The sequence below is a fragment of the Nannobrachium achirus genome (assembly GCF_963921795.1).
Source record: "Nannobrachium achirus genome assembly, chromosome: 3".
NCBI lineage: Eukaryota > Metazoa > Chordata > Actinopteri > Myctophiformes > Myctophidae > Nannobrachium > Nannobrachium achirus.
Genome location: NC_137812.1, coordinates 31,225,863 through 31,240,795, shown reverse-complemented (window position 1 = coordinate 31,240,795; position 14,933 = coordinate 31,225,863). Strand labels below are relative to the sequence as shown.

Below are 14,933 nucleotides of genomic sequence, written 5' to 3'. Positions count from 1 at the left end.
AATTTTCTATGTTTTTTCATTGTTATTAATGCCCTACTTGCATAAAAGAGTGTCACACAAGTGAAAATAGCAGATCGACGTAGATCGTCTATTTTCAATATTTAAAAATAACAACCAAACTGTTTCGCACCATCGCACATATAAGTCACGACGGCAACGATATTATGTAACATGCACAATTGCTGTAAACTTTCACACACAATTGCACTCAATCTGTCAATAGTCACACACACGCATAGACATTAAAGTATAGTTACTACTTGGGTCACAAGCACCATACATTACTTCTGTGATCACAGCCACTTTGCTTTGATGATGCTTATTGCTAAGGACAACATATAACAAATGCATCTTCATTATCACACAAATGTGTCACAGTGGCCCCCATAGATTGATTACTTCCCCAATTCCGCATTGACACAGAAGCATAGCATTGCTAAGGATGGAAAGGTGGATTCTAGTATATACTGTATGGTCACACCACATTCGCTATGCTGTGGCACATAAGGATGCTCAATTAATTCGAAAAAACATATTTCAATTGCAATTTTCGCTTTCAACAATGAAAATAAGATTACTGAGTTAAAATGATTATTGAGCCACATTCCGTTTCGCAATGATGCTCTGATTTTATATATCTTGTTATCTTGAACAAGATGTTACACAATGGTGTCTGCACCACAAAGTAATATGACCAATTTGTTTAATTCATTTAAATTCAAATACAAAGTGGTCTATGCCCAGACAATAAAGGAGCAAATAACAGAGAAACATTCAATATGCACTGTTTGAAAAAGAGAAATTAATGTAAAAACCAATGCATTTAAGTTCAATAACTGCACAATGTTTCCAAAGCCAATGATTAATCTTTTTAAAGAATCGTGATCTCAGTATTGACCAAAATAGCCCTGATTATTATTTTTGCCGTAATCGAGCAGCCCTATAGTGGCATGCATCTGAAGGACACATGCATAATGTCCTTCAGACTCTATGAAAAATAATCATAATAAAAACCCTTTGTCATCGCTGACGATCCATTCCCGCTGGAGACCTTATTATTGTGTTATTATTTTACACTGCGCGGCAGCAAGCAGAGCTAATGAATAGAAATGAGATGAGAGTGTTGGTTAGCAGAATGAGAGGATGATGACAGTGCCTCTCCATTCATTGCTAAAGTGTCATGGACTTAACCCATTTAGAACGGGTACACATTATTTTATGCTTTAAGTATTGAAAAATAGCAGATATACTCACAGCGCGGGACCGAGTGCCGCGCTGCGAGCTTGTAGATCTGCTATTTTTTAAAAATCGTGAAAATTAGAATTTTGAACCGATTCTATAAGCGTCTTTTGAATCCTTCAAAGAGACTTTTTGAAAAACCTATGTTTCTATGTCAGCAATCTGGCCAGCCATCGTCAAAGAAAAGGTCCTTTTCACTTAACTGGAGCTCAGTTAGTCTGTTCTTGAGAGACTACTATGTCAGTGGTTCTCAAACCTTTTCATGTCAAGGACCCCAAAAGTATATGTATTTGGCCACGGACCCCCATCTCAAAATATCTAGTTCCAGGGACCACACAGAAGCAAAATTTGAGTTACAAAAGTTCGCTTTAAAAATACATTATATTCAAAGATTTGCACACATTTTCACGACTTTTTCAAAAATAGCAGATCTACAAGCTCGCAGCGCAGCACTCGGTGCCGCGGTGTGAGCTTGTATATCTGCTATTTTTCACTGGTTAAAGCATTCAATAATTCTAGGCCTAAATGGACTTAATGAGATGGTGAATCAGTCTCTCAGGCTTCAGAATTATAATATGAGATCGAGATGGGACCGACTGGGCGGGAGAGGGAGAAGAATTTGTAATGCAAAGAGAACAACAAATAGAAAGAAAGAGAGAAAAAGAAAGTAGGAAAAAATAAGTAACACAGAAAACAACATTAAGAGAGAGCAAAGAAAGAAATATGAGAGATTGAAAGGACGGCAAGATGAAAGAAAAGATGGAGATGCAGCTTTTAATGCTGCAATCCATAACAGTCTTTTAGGGAATAAAACGTTAATTTAAGGTGCACCACACCGCACCACATAAAGATATCTACATTTTCCAATACACAAAAGTACCCCTATCGGAAAATCTGGCACAAGTGGGCGGTGTGGAGTGGTGTGGTGTTGGGCCATGTCAGTGGAAAAGGGGCTTTAGATCCTGTGATGGTCGGGTAGTACCACTACTGATTGACAAAGAACTGCAAGGTACTGCATGAGGCTCAAAATGCAACTTATCCTCTGCCCAAACAGGCTTTCTGTATTAGTTCAGCAGTAGACATATCGGTGGTCAGGGCGCTCGGGTTTCGCAGTGGTGAAAGTGCCTGCCCACCATCACAGAGGTTGTGGGTTGGAATCCACTATGAGGTGCATCCGGCTTGGTGTTTGGGGGAGGGAAGCCGGGCAGGGAAAGGTGATATTGGTCACAGCATGTAATCTAACAAGCTGGGGTGGCATTGTGGCAACCAGTCAGCAGGGAGTGTTGGGGCGAGAGGAGTAGGATCGAAGGCTCCACATCCTCCCGGTGGGGGGGTCCTCACTGGCCGGCAGGCCCAGCTGCACGAGGGGGATGGCTGGGGCCGAGCCCTATCACGTGGACCTCCCGGTCCCATCAGTGAAACCGGCAAATACTCGAAAACAAAGACCAAACACTAATTTGCAAAGTGGTCGCAACCTTGATTTTGGGGTTTGTATTGTAAAGTACAATGTGTGATGTCATCAAGTTGTACTTTACAATACAAACCCCAAAATCAATCCTCCAGTTCTAGGCAACACAGAAGGGGGGGGGGACTTTTTTTTATATTTCCACACAACTCCTCTAAGGTATATTAATGACACAGTTCAATATTGAAAATGGGTGGTCTTCCCCTTTAAGCTCACGGACGGCCCCATTAGCCATTGAGTCCTGCAGCCGGGGCTGCTGGCAGGTGAGTCAGTAGGATACAACAGCATTGAGAGACACACAGAAGTGTGTGTGGGGACTGGGGAGGAATCAACTGGCATAATGACTACATTGGAGAGAAAAAGGGGTAAAATGCAAAAGAAGAAAAAAAAAAGAAAAAGAAAATGGTGCTCAAACGCAGGGGACTTGGGTTTTCGGATCCTGTGTAGGACATGATAGTTACAGATTACAGATTTATACTTGGTCATATGATGGTGTCCCTCCCTAATATAGCAGAGCAGAGTATAAATTATGCATTAGGCCTAATGTGGCAGGGCCCCTCCAAACCCCCATACTGACACTGGGCCTTGAACTGGCAGCTGGCATGCCAACCCTGCTCACTCATGCTTACTCCCATCGATTAAACCTTCAATATAATATCATGTTATCCTCCCCACACACACACACATACACACTGAGAAGCACAAAGACTCACTCCACCACTGAGCCGTCAAAAGAGGCGGTTTGACTGCTATTATGAGTTACAACCGCCAACCGCAAACCATCACATCTTCTTTTCCTATCATCAGAACGACAGGTGCCATTTCATCATTACAGTATGTAAGGATACATTAATAGACTGATGGGAGATGTAATTTGGTGTCACCAATTGTATGATCATAATAAACTGAGTGAACGCAGTGATCTACAAGCGGTTATGCGGTGAGACTGATTTACCAATCAGTGTTATGGGATAGTTTATGACATCTTTTGTGCCTGCACTTGCGTGCATCATGATCAATGTCGCTCCACAAAATTGGCTTGTGATCTCACCTGCCTGTCACTCTTCATCATCACATAATATTTGTTGTACTAATGACGCTCAACTTTGTCACATTTTGTTTGTCATGATGACGGCCATCCAGGGAATGCGGTTGTAAATGAGCTCTTAGGTTATTTCTGATGCAGTAAATCTATTGTGCATTGTCCCTCTGCCAAATAAACAAACACATCAATAAATGAATGAATAAACACCACAAGCCTACAGGTGTAACAGAGCGGGTTAGATCCTGCAATCTGCCGATTAGATAATCAAATATTTTGTATTCAATGTTGACATTTCAACGTGACGTTAGAGGCAATGTTATACGGAGTCACTCAAATGGCTAGCGTCCAACATTGAAAAACACTCAAAAAGCTTCATGGCAATCTGCCCATTAGATTTTGAGATATCTTGTGAGCAAGTGAACGTTTTGGCCTATGGGTGGTGCTATAGAGGACAGGCCATGTATCACCAAGTGGGGGGTTAATTCTCTGGAAAGCATACAATATAGTAAGTAACCTTCAATATATCTTGCTTGGGGATCAAAGTATTGGATAACTGTAAACTGACTGCCATCGTTAAGAGCCTCGCCACAAGTGTATCACACTGCACGCATCGCTAAATGCAGATGAGACTCCACATATGGCAGATCCATTAAATGCCAGTCACCTGGGTGGTGGACCATTCACTACAAGTGTAATTAATAGAAGAAAGCCACTGATAAAGGTGCCAGCTGTACAGGGGTGTCACACCAAATTCTGGGCCCTGGGTACAAGGATTCACTTACATTTTGTGCTTTAACTATTGAAAAATACTAGCAGATATACAAGCTCACAGCACTGCACTGCGTGCAGCGCTGCGAGCTTGTAGATCTTTTATTTTTATTTTTATTTTTTTATTTATTATGTTTCTATGTCAGTGGTGGTCAAACCTTTTCATGTGAAGGACCCCCAAAATGATATGTATTTGGCCACGGACCCCCATCTCAAAATATTTAGTTCCAGGGACCCCCCAGAAGCAAAATTTGAGTAAGAAAATATGTTTAAAAAACAAAACAAAAAAACAAACATATATTCAAAGATTTGCACATATTTTGCACAACTTTGAAAAAATAGCAGATCTACAAGCTCGCAGCGTGGCACTCGGTGCCGTGCTGTGAGCTTGTATATCTGCTATTTTTCAATAGCTAAAGTATCAAATAATTAAGGCCCCTCCACCTTGGGCCCTGGTAACTCAGTCCCACTTTCCCCCCCCGTGACACCCCTGCTGCTGTAGCAGGATGAGACGATGTGGCGAGACTGCACCGCCAGGAAAGGACAATCATAACAACCTTTTGCTATCAGCAACAGCCACTGAATGTGCAATTAACAAGCTCATTGAAACCATAACGTTGAATACAAGAATCGGGTCATCCAAGAATCGATTCTCACTGACTAAAATGTACTAACGAATAGATTCAGAGAAATGGATGCCATAAACCATGCACCATTAACTTGCGGCTGTTTACTCTTTCTTCTGTAAATAAAGCATGCATGTGCTTTTTCCCTTCACCTGAATTATTATCTTAGAGGAGCATCTACACATCTACCTTTAAACCAATCTGGCTAACCATCGTCAAATAAAAGGGCCATGTGTGCAAATCTTTGAATCTTTTTTTTTTTTTTAAGTGAACATATTTTCTAACTCAAATTTTGCTTCTGGGGGTCCCTGGAACGAAATATTTTGAGATGGGGGTCCGTGGCCAAATACATATTATTTTGGGGGTCCTTCACATGAAAAGGTTTGACCACCACTGACATAGAAACATAGGTTAAAAAGAAGAAAAAAAAACTACGCCCTCTCTGTTTTGTTCCTTTTCATTCGAGTCTGACTTGCATAGCATCAGAGTCTATACTTGAGAGATTACCTTTAAACTAATTACATTTCTACTGCTCTCCAACAAAGCTTTAATGCCGTAAAGTCGTACTGTTGTTTTGGAGGCCACTAAGAGAAAAACTAGGGGGAAAAAGCCTTATGTAGCATGTGCAGCCATGTGAAAGTGTTTAAGCGTTTAAGTCCCTGTGGGCACGTGCCTGCTGCAGCTTCACAAGTGAGTAGGGCTTGTTTTACAGTACCACATGTCAACACAAGTGCACTGAAGTGACATTTAAATCAGGATGGGTCGCCGCTGTCCACTCCCATTCCACCGCATGCACGCACGCACGCACACACACACACATGCACGCACGCACGCACGCACGCACGCACGCACACACGCACACACGCACACACGCATGCACATGCACTCACACTAACTCCACGATTCGAATTCCTTTTTATGTTACAAGTAGCTTTGGTGATGAGGTCAGAGAAGAGGAATACAACAAAAAAAAAGGCCGCAATTGAGAAAGATTTGGACCGACTGACCTACTGACCGTTTGACCAAACGACTATAGTGGCCTATTAACTGCATGGTCACAGCAAAGACTCATGTTACAAAACAACAAAAAGTTTGGAAACTGCAGGGACATCCCCTATTCAGTGACATGTCTGCAGATACAGGCCCTCACAGCTCATTTAAGACACAATCACTCACTGTGCCAACAACACAGCCTGCTCAGAGCCACTTGCCACCAATGACTATGAACCAGTGTTTCTCAACCTGCGGGTTGGGGACACCCAGGGGGCTCCCCAAGTGATTTATTTTCCTCTTACAATTCGCTTACAATTCCAATTGCTTTTCAGGGTGGGGGAACCCCAGTTCAAATATTATTATTGTGGGGGCTCTCTACACTTACTGTTAGAGCTAAGTTTCCCATGGCGACAATAAAAGTGCATCTTATCTTATCTTATCTCCATTCACAGAGAAGCAAAGGGAATCTGATCCAAGTCCCCTGTGTCATGCAGAGCAGTAAAATAAAGAAATACATCAATAAGAACCTGTTCTGTTTGTTTCATTTCCTAGAGTGATCTCATCTGTATTATTCATAAAATCACTTTCCTACTTTGGGCATGTTATTATTATAAGTGATATTATAAGCGTAAATTGTCCAATATGCTCAGGGATTTTTCCAGACATTTTTCAAATATGGCTAAAATAGCTGATCTACAAGCGTACAATGGTTGTCATATGATGCATTGTGAGCTTGTAGATCAGCTATTTTTGAAATGAGGCTTATGTGGTTACTATGGTCAGCCAGCCTAAAGGCACAAAACTCCCAGAAAACTAAATGAAAGTGTACGTGCAGCATGTACAGTATGCCTGCAAACTCATATCTGTGTGCACAGCAGGGAAAGCCGAAAATACAAACGCATTCTCTGCTTGAATGATGCAGCCTTTATGTATAATTAGGCTACAAGGTTCGGTGATCTTTCTAGATTGGTGTGTGCCTTCCAGAGAGGGAGAGAGCGAGAGAGAGAGAGTGAGAGTTATCTAGACAGAGAGAGAGAGAGAGAGAGAGAGAGAGAGAGAGAGAGAGAGAGGGGAGCAGCTGCTATATCCTCCTCCTGACAGCCTTTGGTCTGGTTCATTAGACCTCTGCAGTGTGCGTATGTGTTCACTTCAGTCTCCCATTTGTTTTCCCAGGATGGTGTGCAGAAATCAAACACATTTTGAGGTTATACCCACTTGTTTCCTGATTTGGAGGAGAGTAAAGCGCTTGCACTGCAATAAAGCCCTCTCTGGGGGAAGGGGGAGAGTTACAGAGGGAACTGGACAGAGTCAATGCCAAGAGCACTTTGATAAACATCATTTATACTTTGTTGTACGACCTCACCACTCGCCGAAAATCCATTGGTTTTTACAAAGGAACACAGTCAGTCGTACGACAAAGTATAAATTACACCTAAGAAAGAACATCGGAAGACGATACCGTCTTGGTTCTTCTCTGTACTATCAACATCCATGGATGAACAGAATGCACTTGGCAGATGACAAAGCAGCATAGCCAGAATTGAGTAAGTGAGGAAAATGCTACTCCTCTTCATCTCTAGATTGTGGCACTGGCGACTGAACAATTTCAACACTTAAAACTGTGTTACACCTAAGAGGTTATGTACGAATGTAATACCGGCACCTATGTGTATTCTATCACACCAAACAACACTGCTGTTTATCTTCACAACAGTAATTAATTCCCGTCTGTCTGTTGGTCAACTACATGGGTTGCCAGACGCTGTGTCCCTGTCCCCACCCCCCAACTCCCACCCCTGTGGCCCATCATTTCTCTTCCTCTGTGCCTATATAGAGTCTGGGGAATCCCAGAGGTCAGCTCTTCGACAAACGGAGTGGGCCATTGTGAGGAGGATGAAGAGAAAGAGAATAAAAGAGTGAAAGGACATTTGTAGCTGCCAGACCGGTCAGCGACCTCACCATTTGGACAGAGACCCTCCCACACTCTTTTTTTTTCCTTCTTTTTTTAGTCTGAAGGCCACTTGAGGAAATTCAAAGCAATGCCGCAAGCATAAAGGCAGTGGATTGAGAGTCCCACTTAATGCCCGTCCATAGAATACCAGCATCACACATCACACACACACCTTATGCCATGGCTAGCCAATCCCATATTCCCATGGGACCCCCAGTCCCTGCTGAAAGAGTGAGCCTGACACAAGCCTCTGACTCAACCCTTTTACCCTAACCCCTGAGCGCGCGCACGCACGCACGCACGCACGCACGCACGCACGCACACACGCACACACACACGCACACGCACACGCACACGCACACACGCACACACCCTCAAGAGAGACTGGGGCCCCAGGATAGGCAGGTGCTGGGGCAGCCCCACAGGGTGTGTGTGTGTGTGTGTGTGTCTGTCAGACGACCTGCTGCTGTTTAGATCAACCAGCCTATGTTTCATGTCCCTTGTGGGCCTTGTGGTGTGTCTGTGTGTGTGTGTGTGTGTGTGTGTGTGTGTGTGTGTGTGTGTGTGTGTGTGTGTGTGTGTGTGCGTGTGCACACTAAGGGGGTCTGACTCTGACTGATAAACCAGGATTATGTATCACTCTAATTGCACTCTAATAACATGGGTCAGAGACACCCTGTACACTGTTCATTAATCAGACAGACACCTTTCTCCCAAAGGTGACAGATTTGACAAAACCACAACTGTGTTAAAGGTTATGCCATGATTAGGCTACTGTCCAGCAGTGTTATGACCATTCTAGAAAGACACAGTCAAAGGATTTAGTTACTGTCATTAGTGATGGCGCCCGTGCTACAGCAATTAACAGTAAATATTATAGGTCAAGAAGCACACAGGTAACATCTTAAATTACCCGCTGGGATATGGGATTCGATTTTTATTAGCCAATTTCAAATGAAGGTGTGTCACTCACTGCTAATGTATCAGAAACATACAGCATCGCCTCATTTGTTAAGCACCACTGAGCTCCTCTCAACTTAAAAAACAAATGCAAGCCAGACCTGGGCACAAATGGCACGAGATGAATGCTTTAGTTTATAAGACTGTGCAAAGCTCAAATAGATGAACATGCAAATAAAACAAAGCCTGAAAAGCACAAAGACTGTAGCCATATACCTACCTTGTCAAATAGAGACTTCCATTGCTGAGACAGGGAAAGAGAGAACAGGGTAAGAGAGAAAAAGATCAGGGAAAGCGTGAGCCAAGGGAAGAGATGAGGGGGAAATGATGAAACAGCAGGCGAAAAATACAATGAGGTCTGGGTACCACACTATTTTCTGCCCGTTTCGTTTGGTATACTTTCGCATTTGTGCTATAATTAACTCTTCTCTGCACTGTCTGTGGTCAATGAGCCACGGTGAAAGACCACTGGGTAATAATGCGTGAAACACAACTTGTGTGTAAAACATCTGAGCCTCTAGCCTCATATGACATTTTCCATCAATAAGTTCACCGCACTCATCTATTATTATTATGCCACTGATGTTTGAGATTTGAGGCTGTGTGATAAGAGCAGTGGTTCTCAATCTGTGGGTCGGGACCCCCATGGGGGGGGGGGGGGGGGGTCCCCCACATGATATTTTTAAAACCTCAAAAAGAGAGAAAGGAAAAAAGACCATTACTGCATCAAAATTGGCCAAATTGTCAAATAATATAAGAAAGAGGCTAAAATTGTGAAAACAGCCGCTTGCTTTGCGAGGCGTAGTGAGCTTATAGATCTGCTATTTTCCACAATAATTATCTGTGGAATCAGAAATGTGATGCCTCGAACTCCTACATCCCAAGTGCTTGTCAGGGTGGGGGGTCCCCCAGTTCTTTTTCAGGGGTCACAGCCTGAAAAGGTTGAGAACCACTGTGTTATCCATACTCTGTGGTTCCCAAACTTTCTAGATCGAGACCAAAAGAGAAATTTTCCCGGGACCCAAACTAGTGAATATAAATACATAAAAATGTGTCCGCATCCGCGACCCACAAATGGGTCCCGACTCCCGACCCAGTGTTTGGGGACCTATGGGGCCAGGGGCCAGGGCCCAGGGGTAAAGAGAAAACAGAGCGACGTATAGACTTACGTCCTCGGGGGCCACAGGGAGAACATCGGTGCTCTCCAAAACCTCTATCTCTTCTCCCTCCGCGTTGGCTGCCACCGCCGGGGAGCTGTTCACCGGGACCTCCCGAGGAGGGGGTCCACCCGGCATCCTCGCGCTGCTCTTCATCATATCCACCAAGAGGAGTGGAGGACTATTCATGAACGAAGACCTTCCATAACTTAATCATCCCACTCGGCGATTTGCCTATTATGTCACAGGAGAGGGAACACTGGAAACCTCAGTTGGAACTGTTACCCCCGCAACCCGATTCCGGATAAACGGCTGAGGATGGATGGATGGATGGACCTCCACAGTTCATTTGTAATAAGCTAAAGTGTCAGCAAAAATGGCATTAAAAAAAATAAAATAGGGTGTCATGCTCACTTGTGCATTTCTCCAATACTGTGCTATTGTGTCGGTTAAATCACTCCAGGTGAATAAATAACGAGAAGCCAGTGTATAGGGGAATTGGGGACAAATAATGCTGCTGTGTATTATCCAGCTATTCCACATGCAGACACTGAAGACATCTTCCATCAGCCAAGAACAAAAAGTTGACAATAGTTGTGTGCGTTGCCACAGGCTGCATGGTTCCCCCTCCAGCAGCCTGTCGTCCAGCGCTCCGTGTCCGTGGGTCCGTGTGTCCGGCGTGTGGGAGTGGGGGGATCGACGCACGTTGCAGGATGCCTCTGTCACTTTGGGAGACGCGGCGGAGCGGCGGAGGAGCGCAGACCCAGCTGGAAAGAAACGGTGACATCACGCAGAATGAAACTCGGCAGACGTCATCGTCGGCAAGAAGACAAACCAATAAAGCGGACATTCTTGTGACAAATTGAGCCCAACCACAACAAAACTATCGTTCTTTTATCATTCATATTAGGCTACTCACAATATTCTCTTATGGGAGAGCGCCCTCAAGTAATATTCAAACAACAGTGATAATCTAACGTTTCTTTTTAGTGCACTTGAAATGCGTGCACACCAATTTAAAGCTCGACTTTTTGAAGAGGCTACCAGTTTATTATTTGGTGCAGTAGCGCTATTATATCCTCCTGGCTGCCCCCTATAACTGCCTCACACGCGGACACAAGTCTGGCAAGTGGCATTTTTTTGGTGCGTCACGGTACCTGGGAGTCGGTGGATCTCGGCTGGCTGCCCGGCTGTCTGCGCGGCGTCTCGTCAGAGTCGAGGTGCAACTGGAACGACACACGTCCTCCGGGACGCATTTTGGGCTCCGTTCCACAGCCGCATGCGATGCGATGCGATGCGTGCCCCCCCAGGCACAGAAAGCAGAGGGAGGAGGGACTGTGTCGAGCTCTCTCTCTCTATCCCTGTGTGTGTGTGTGTGTGTGTGTGTGTGTGTGTGTGTGTGTGTGTGTGTGTCGTCAGAGAGAGACACAGACAGACAGACAGACAGACAGACAGACAGACAGACAGACAGACAGACAGACTGGACAGGGGAGTGAGAGAGACAGATACAGAGACAGAGAGAAACAGGATTTTCTTTTTGGCCAGCAGTGAGATGAGCTCTAGACACTCACACTCAGCCACCCACTCACTCCCATAGATGGAACTACTCGAGGAACTTGGTTTGTGTTTCCACCAGCTGGCTGGCTGTCACTGTTTCTCTTTACGGAGAGATCACGCCTCTGATAAGGTTTCTAGCACAAAAATGGCACATAATTGTGTGGTGATATATGATATGGATGCATTTCAGAAACTACAATGCAACTGTAGGCCTATGCAGGAGTTTGGCAGTCTTCAGTCCACTAGTCAATCCTCACATGACCTTTCAGACTGACACATTTTCCTCAATACCCACCACTGCTTAGTGAAACATGATTAACATGGATTAAATATGGTCACCAGCACTTTCGCCTATAACATATTTGCCTACACGCATTTGGTCCTTTCACCTGGCATTTTCGCCTTGGAGGAGAGTCTTTTCACCTACCTGTCTGAGCCATTTCGCCTACCCTCAATTCTGCTGTCAGACTGTCCATGTTTGCAAATTATCTCTTTGTCATTTAAATATTATAGTGACTGTGACAGTGGTGTCAAGTGAATCTAACAGTTTACTTGACATTTATTATTTACATCACATTTTATTCCTAAAAAATGGCAAAATAGTTTTTTATGCCTGTTGACAGGCAAGGTTGATTCTATAGGCTATTTAGGTGTAGCATACATCTTATATAGTCCTATATAGGCTAATAGCCTACATATATATTTTGTATAGCCTAATGTTAAAACAATATAGGCCTACAATACTGTTCATTTTACAATACTGTTCAATACTGCACCAAAGAATTTATAGTATCGGGACATGGATTAATTAATTATTTGGGCGCACCTGATTCCAATAGCTCTGTATTTATGTGATTACTATGGAGTGCATAGGATAGCCGTGTGTAGGTTTGACATGTAACACCACTGTCACATAGTCACTATAATATTTAAATGACAAAGAGATAATATGAAAACATGGACAGTCTGACAGCAGAATTGAGGGTAGGCGAAATGGCTCAGACAGGTAGGTGAAAAGACTCTCCTCCACGGCAAAAGTGCCCCGCGAAAAGACCTGGCGAAAATGTTATAGGCGATTATGCCTGACACCATTAAATATAGGGCATCATCCGTTGTATCCTATTGATCTTACTGTAGATCATGGGTCTTCAACAGGGGATCCGGGAGGGGGTCCTCAGAGTTAATACTGGGGGTCCACCAAATCTTTGTGTGATATAAACGTTTTTCTCCTTTTTGTATGTCAACCATTTGAACCCTAGTTTTCATATTCTGAGAACTTTAGCCAACAAAATAGCAGATCTACAAGCTACAAGTTTGGTGTAGAGGGGGAATAGAGCAGACTAATTGCAGAGTGAAAGGTACATTTTATTAACAGTTAACAGTTAAATATCTGAAAACACAAATTGACATGAATCCAAAATACACGATTGTGCTGTGAAACAATATGGAATCTGGAGGTCCCTGCTTTATCTCTCTCTCAGCTAAGGGGTCCTTGGCTTGAAAAGGTTGAAGACCCCTGCTGTAGATACAATGATTTCAGAGCTCCTTACTAAATGTAAACGGACACCTGGGGCTTTATTAAAGGGCATTCGGTGCACGACAAAGAAAGGGAGTAACATTTCTGAATGAAACTTCTCAGACAATAAAAGCCCTGCACAAATCACAAAATGATGCCAGTTGCCATCGTCATCTCCAGACATTAGGACATTACACACTGGCACTACCTTGCAGAATAGAGGCTTATATACTGTAGCTCTGGGGCAGACATGTTCCTATAGTATAGTATAATGATTCAACTGTTAAAACAATACAAGACAAGAATTGTAAAATCCAGTTGCATTTTCCTTTAAGGGATCAGATAGGATAGTAGAAGCTACACCTGCAAATTCCAGGTTGCCTTTTAGGGTCTCTCTGTCTAAACAACCCCCTCTAGGCCTCCTGGGACAATCAGCCAAATGATGGGTGCCCCAGCCGTTTCTAGACCACCTACCTATTATCTAGCGACAGCAAACACACCTAATCTTTCGGTGGAAGTCCCCGTTGAGAAATGTGGTGGTGGTGCTGTAGTAGTTGCCAGTGTGTTATGTTGATCAGTATCTGTCTTGTGAAACTCCCTTAGTTACATCTGTGATAGCATTGCCATGGAAACAGCAAGGCCATCAGTTATTTTTAAGCCTAGGGGTCTTCTGACACCTACGCATCTTTTTTGGGGGGGTTGAAGCTACAGTATAAAGCATGTTGCTCCCTATGATTCAAATGACTGGTCTTCAAGAGACAAAAAGGTGGCCGGACACCTAAAGTGCCAATATTTTATTATGGACGCAGAGGAATATAAACCATAAGGTTTGGGCAGATAACTGCCTTCTTCAACCTGAAGAAGGCCTTGCCTTCTTTTGTAGTTATTTCTGGATTATGAACCCTTTTCACTTTGTTGTAGTGTCATAGTGGTGAAACAATGTCACATTATTCTGGGTATCTTTCATTTAGACGCTATGGTTAGGGTTAGGGTTACCCAGCAGCTTCTGTCAAGTTATCTTCATCCTGGACCAGCAGAAACACCTACAGTAAATGACACCATCAGCTGCATTAGTATCTACAGTACGTCCATACAAATGCTCTGGGCCTGTCATTGTACAATGTATACAATCTTGTGAAAATCTTCACAGAAATCTTTCTAAAAGTGATCTAAAAGCTCATGCATTGTTAACATAGTAGTATATGGTTAAAGTCGAAAAGTGCTGTAATATGTTTTGGTTAAAACATTTATTTATTTTTGTTGTTAAAAGGTTAAACCTCTATAGTGTTATATAATCACTGCTATTGAGTGTTTGTTCAGTAACATGGATCAGGCCAATCTCTCCAGCTCTTTCATAAATAGAAAATACATGTTCAGGTGGGTTGCAAATGTCATCCAGTCAATCAGTAGCCAAAGACCATTTGTCAGCTTGTGTTCCAGTTCCAATTTTGTCTGCATATTTGTTTGTTTTATCACTTCCAATTTCACTTGTTTGCCCTGTTTCCTGTAGGCTACTATGAGTTTTCTCTCCAGATCTATACCTACATTTTAAAACTGCAGCCAGCGGTTTTTGTCAGTTTGTGTGTGACTCAGACACGACCAAATGCAGCACTCCAATTGGCTAGGAAGATCACGTGGCAAACGTGCCGACGTCCT

The 14,933-nt window shown here is 43.4% G+C and overlaps 1 protein-coding gene across 2 annotated transcripts in view; it reads right to left on the bottom strand.

Annotated features, from left to right (window-relative positions):
* rhbdl3 (rhomboid, veinlet-like 3) overlaps positions 1-10,363 on the bottom strand; it is a gene marked incomplete at both ends in the record, with an annotated part of 75,527 nt that extends 65,164 nt beyond the window's left edge. For both annotated transcript variants that reach the window (XM_080721018.1, XM_080721019.1), the window contains 2 exons: positions 9,268-9,291; positions 10,217-10,363. In XM_080721018.1, coding sequence (XP_080577144.1) covers positions 9,268-9,291; positions 10,217-10,363 — 171 coding nt within the window. The remainder of the gene's footprint in view (positions 1-9,267; positions 9,292-10,216) is intronic.
* Between the last annotated feature and the right edge of the window lie 4,570 nt (positions 10,364-14,933).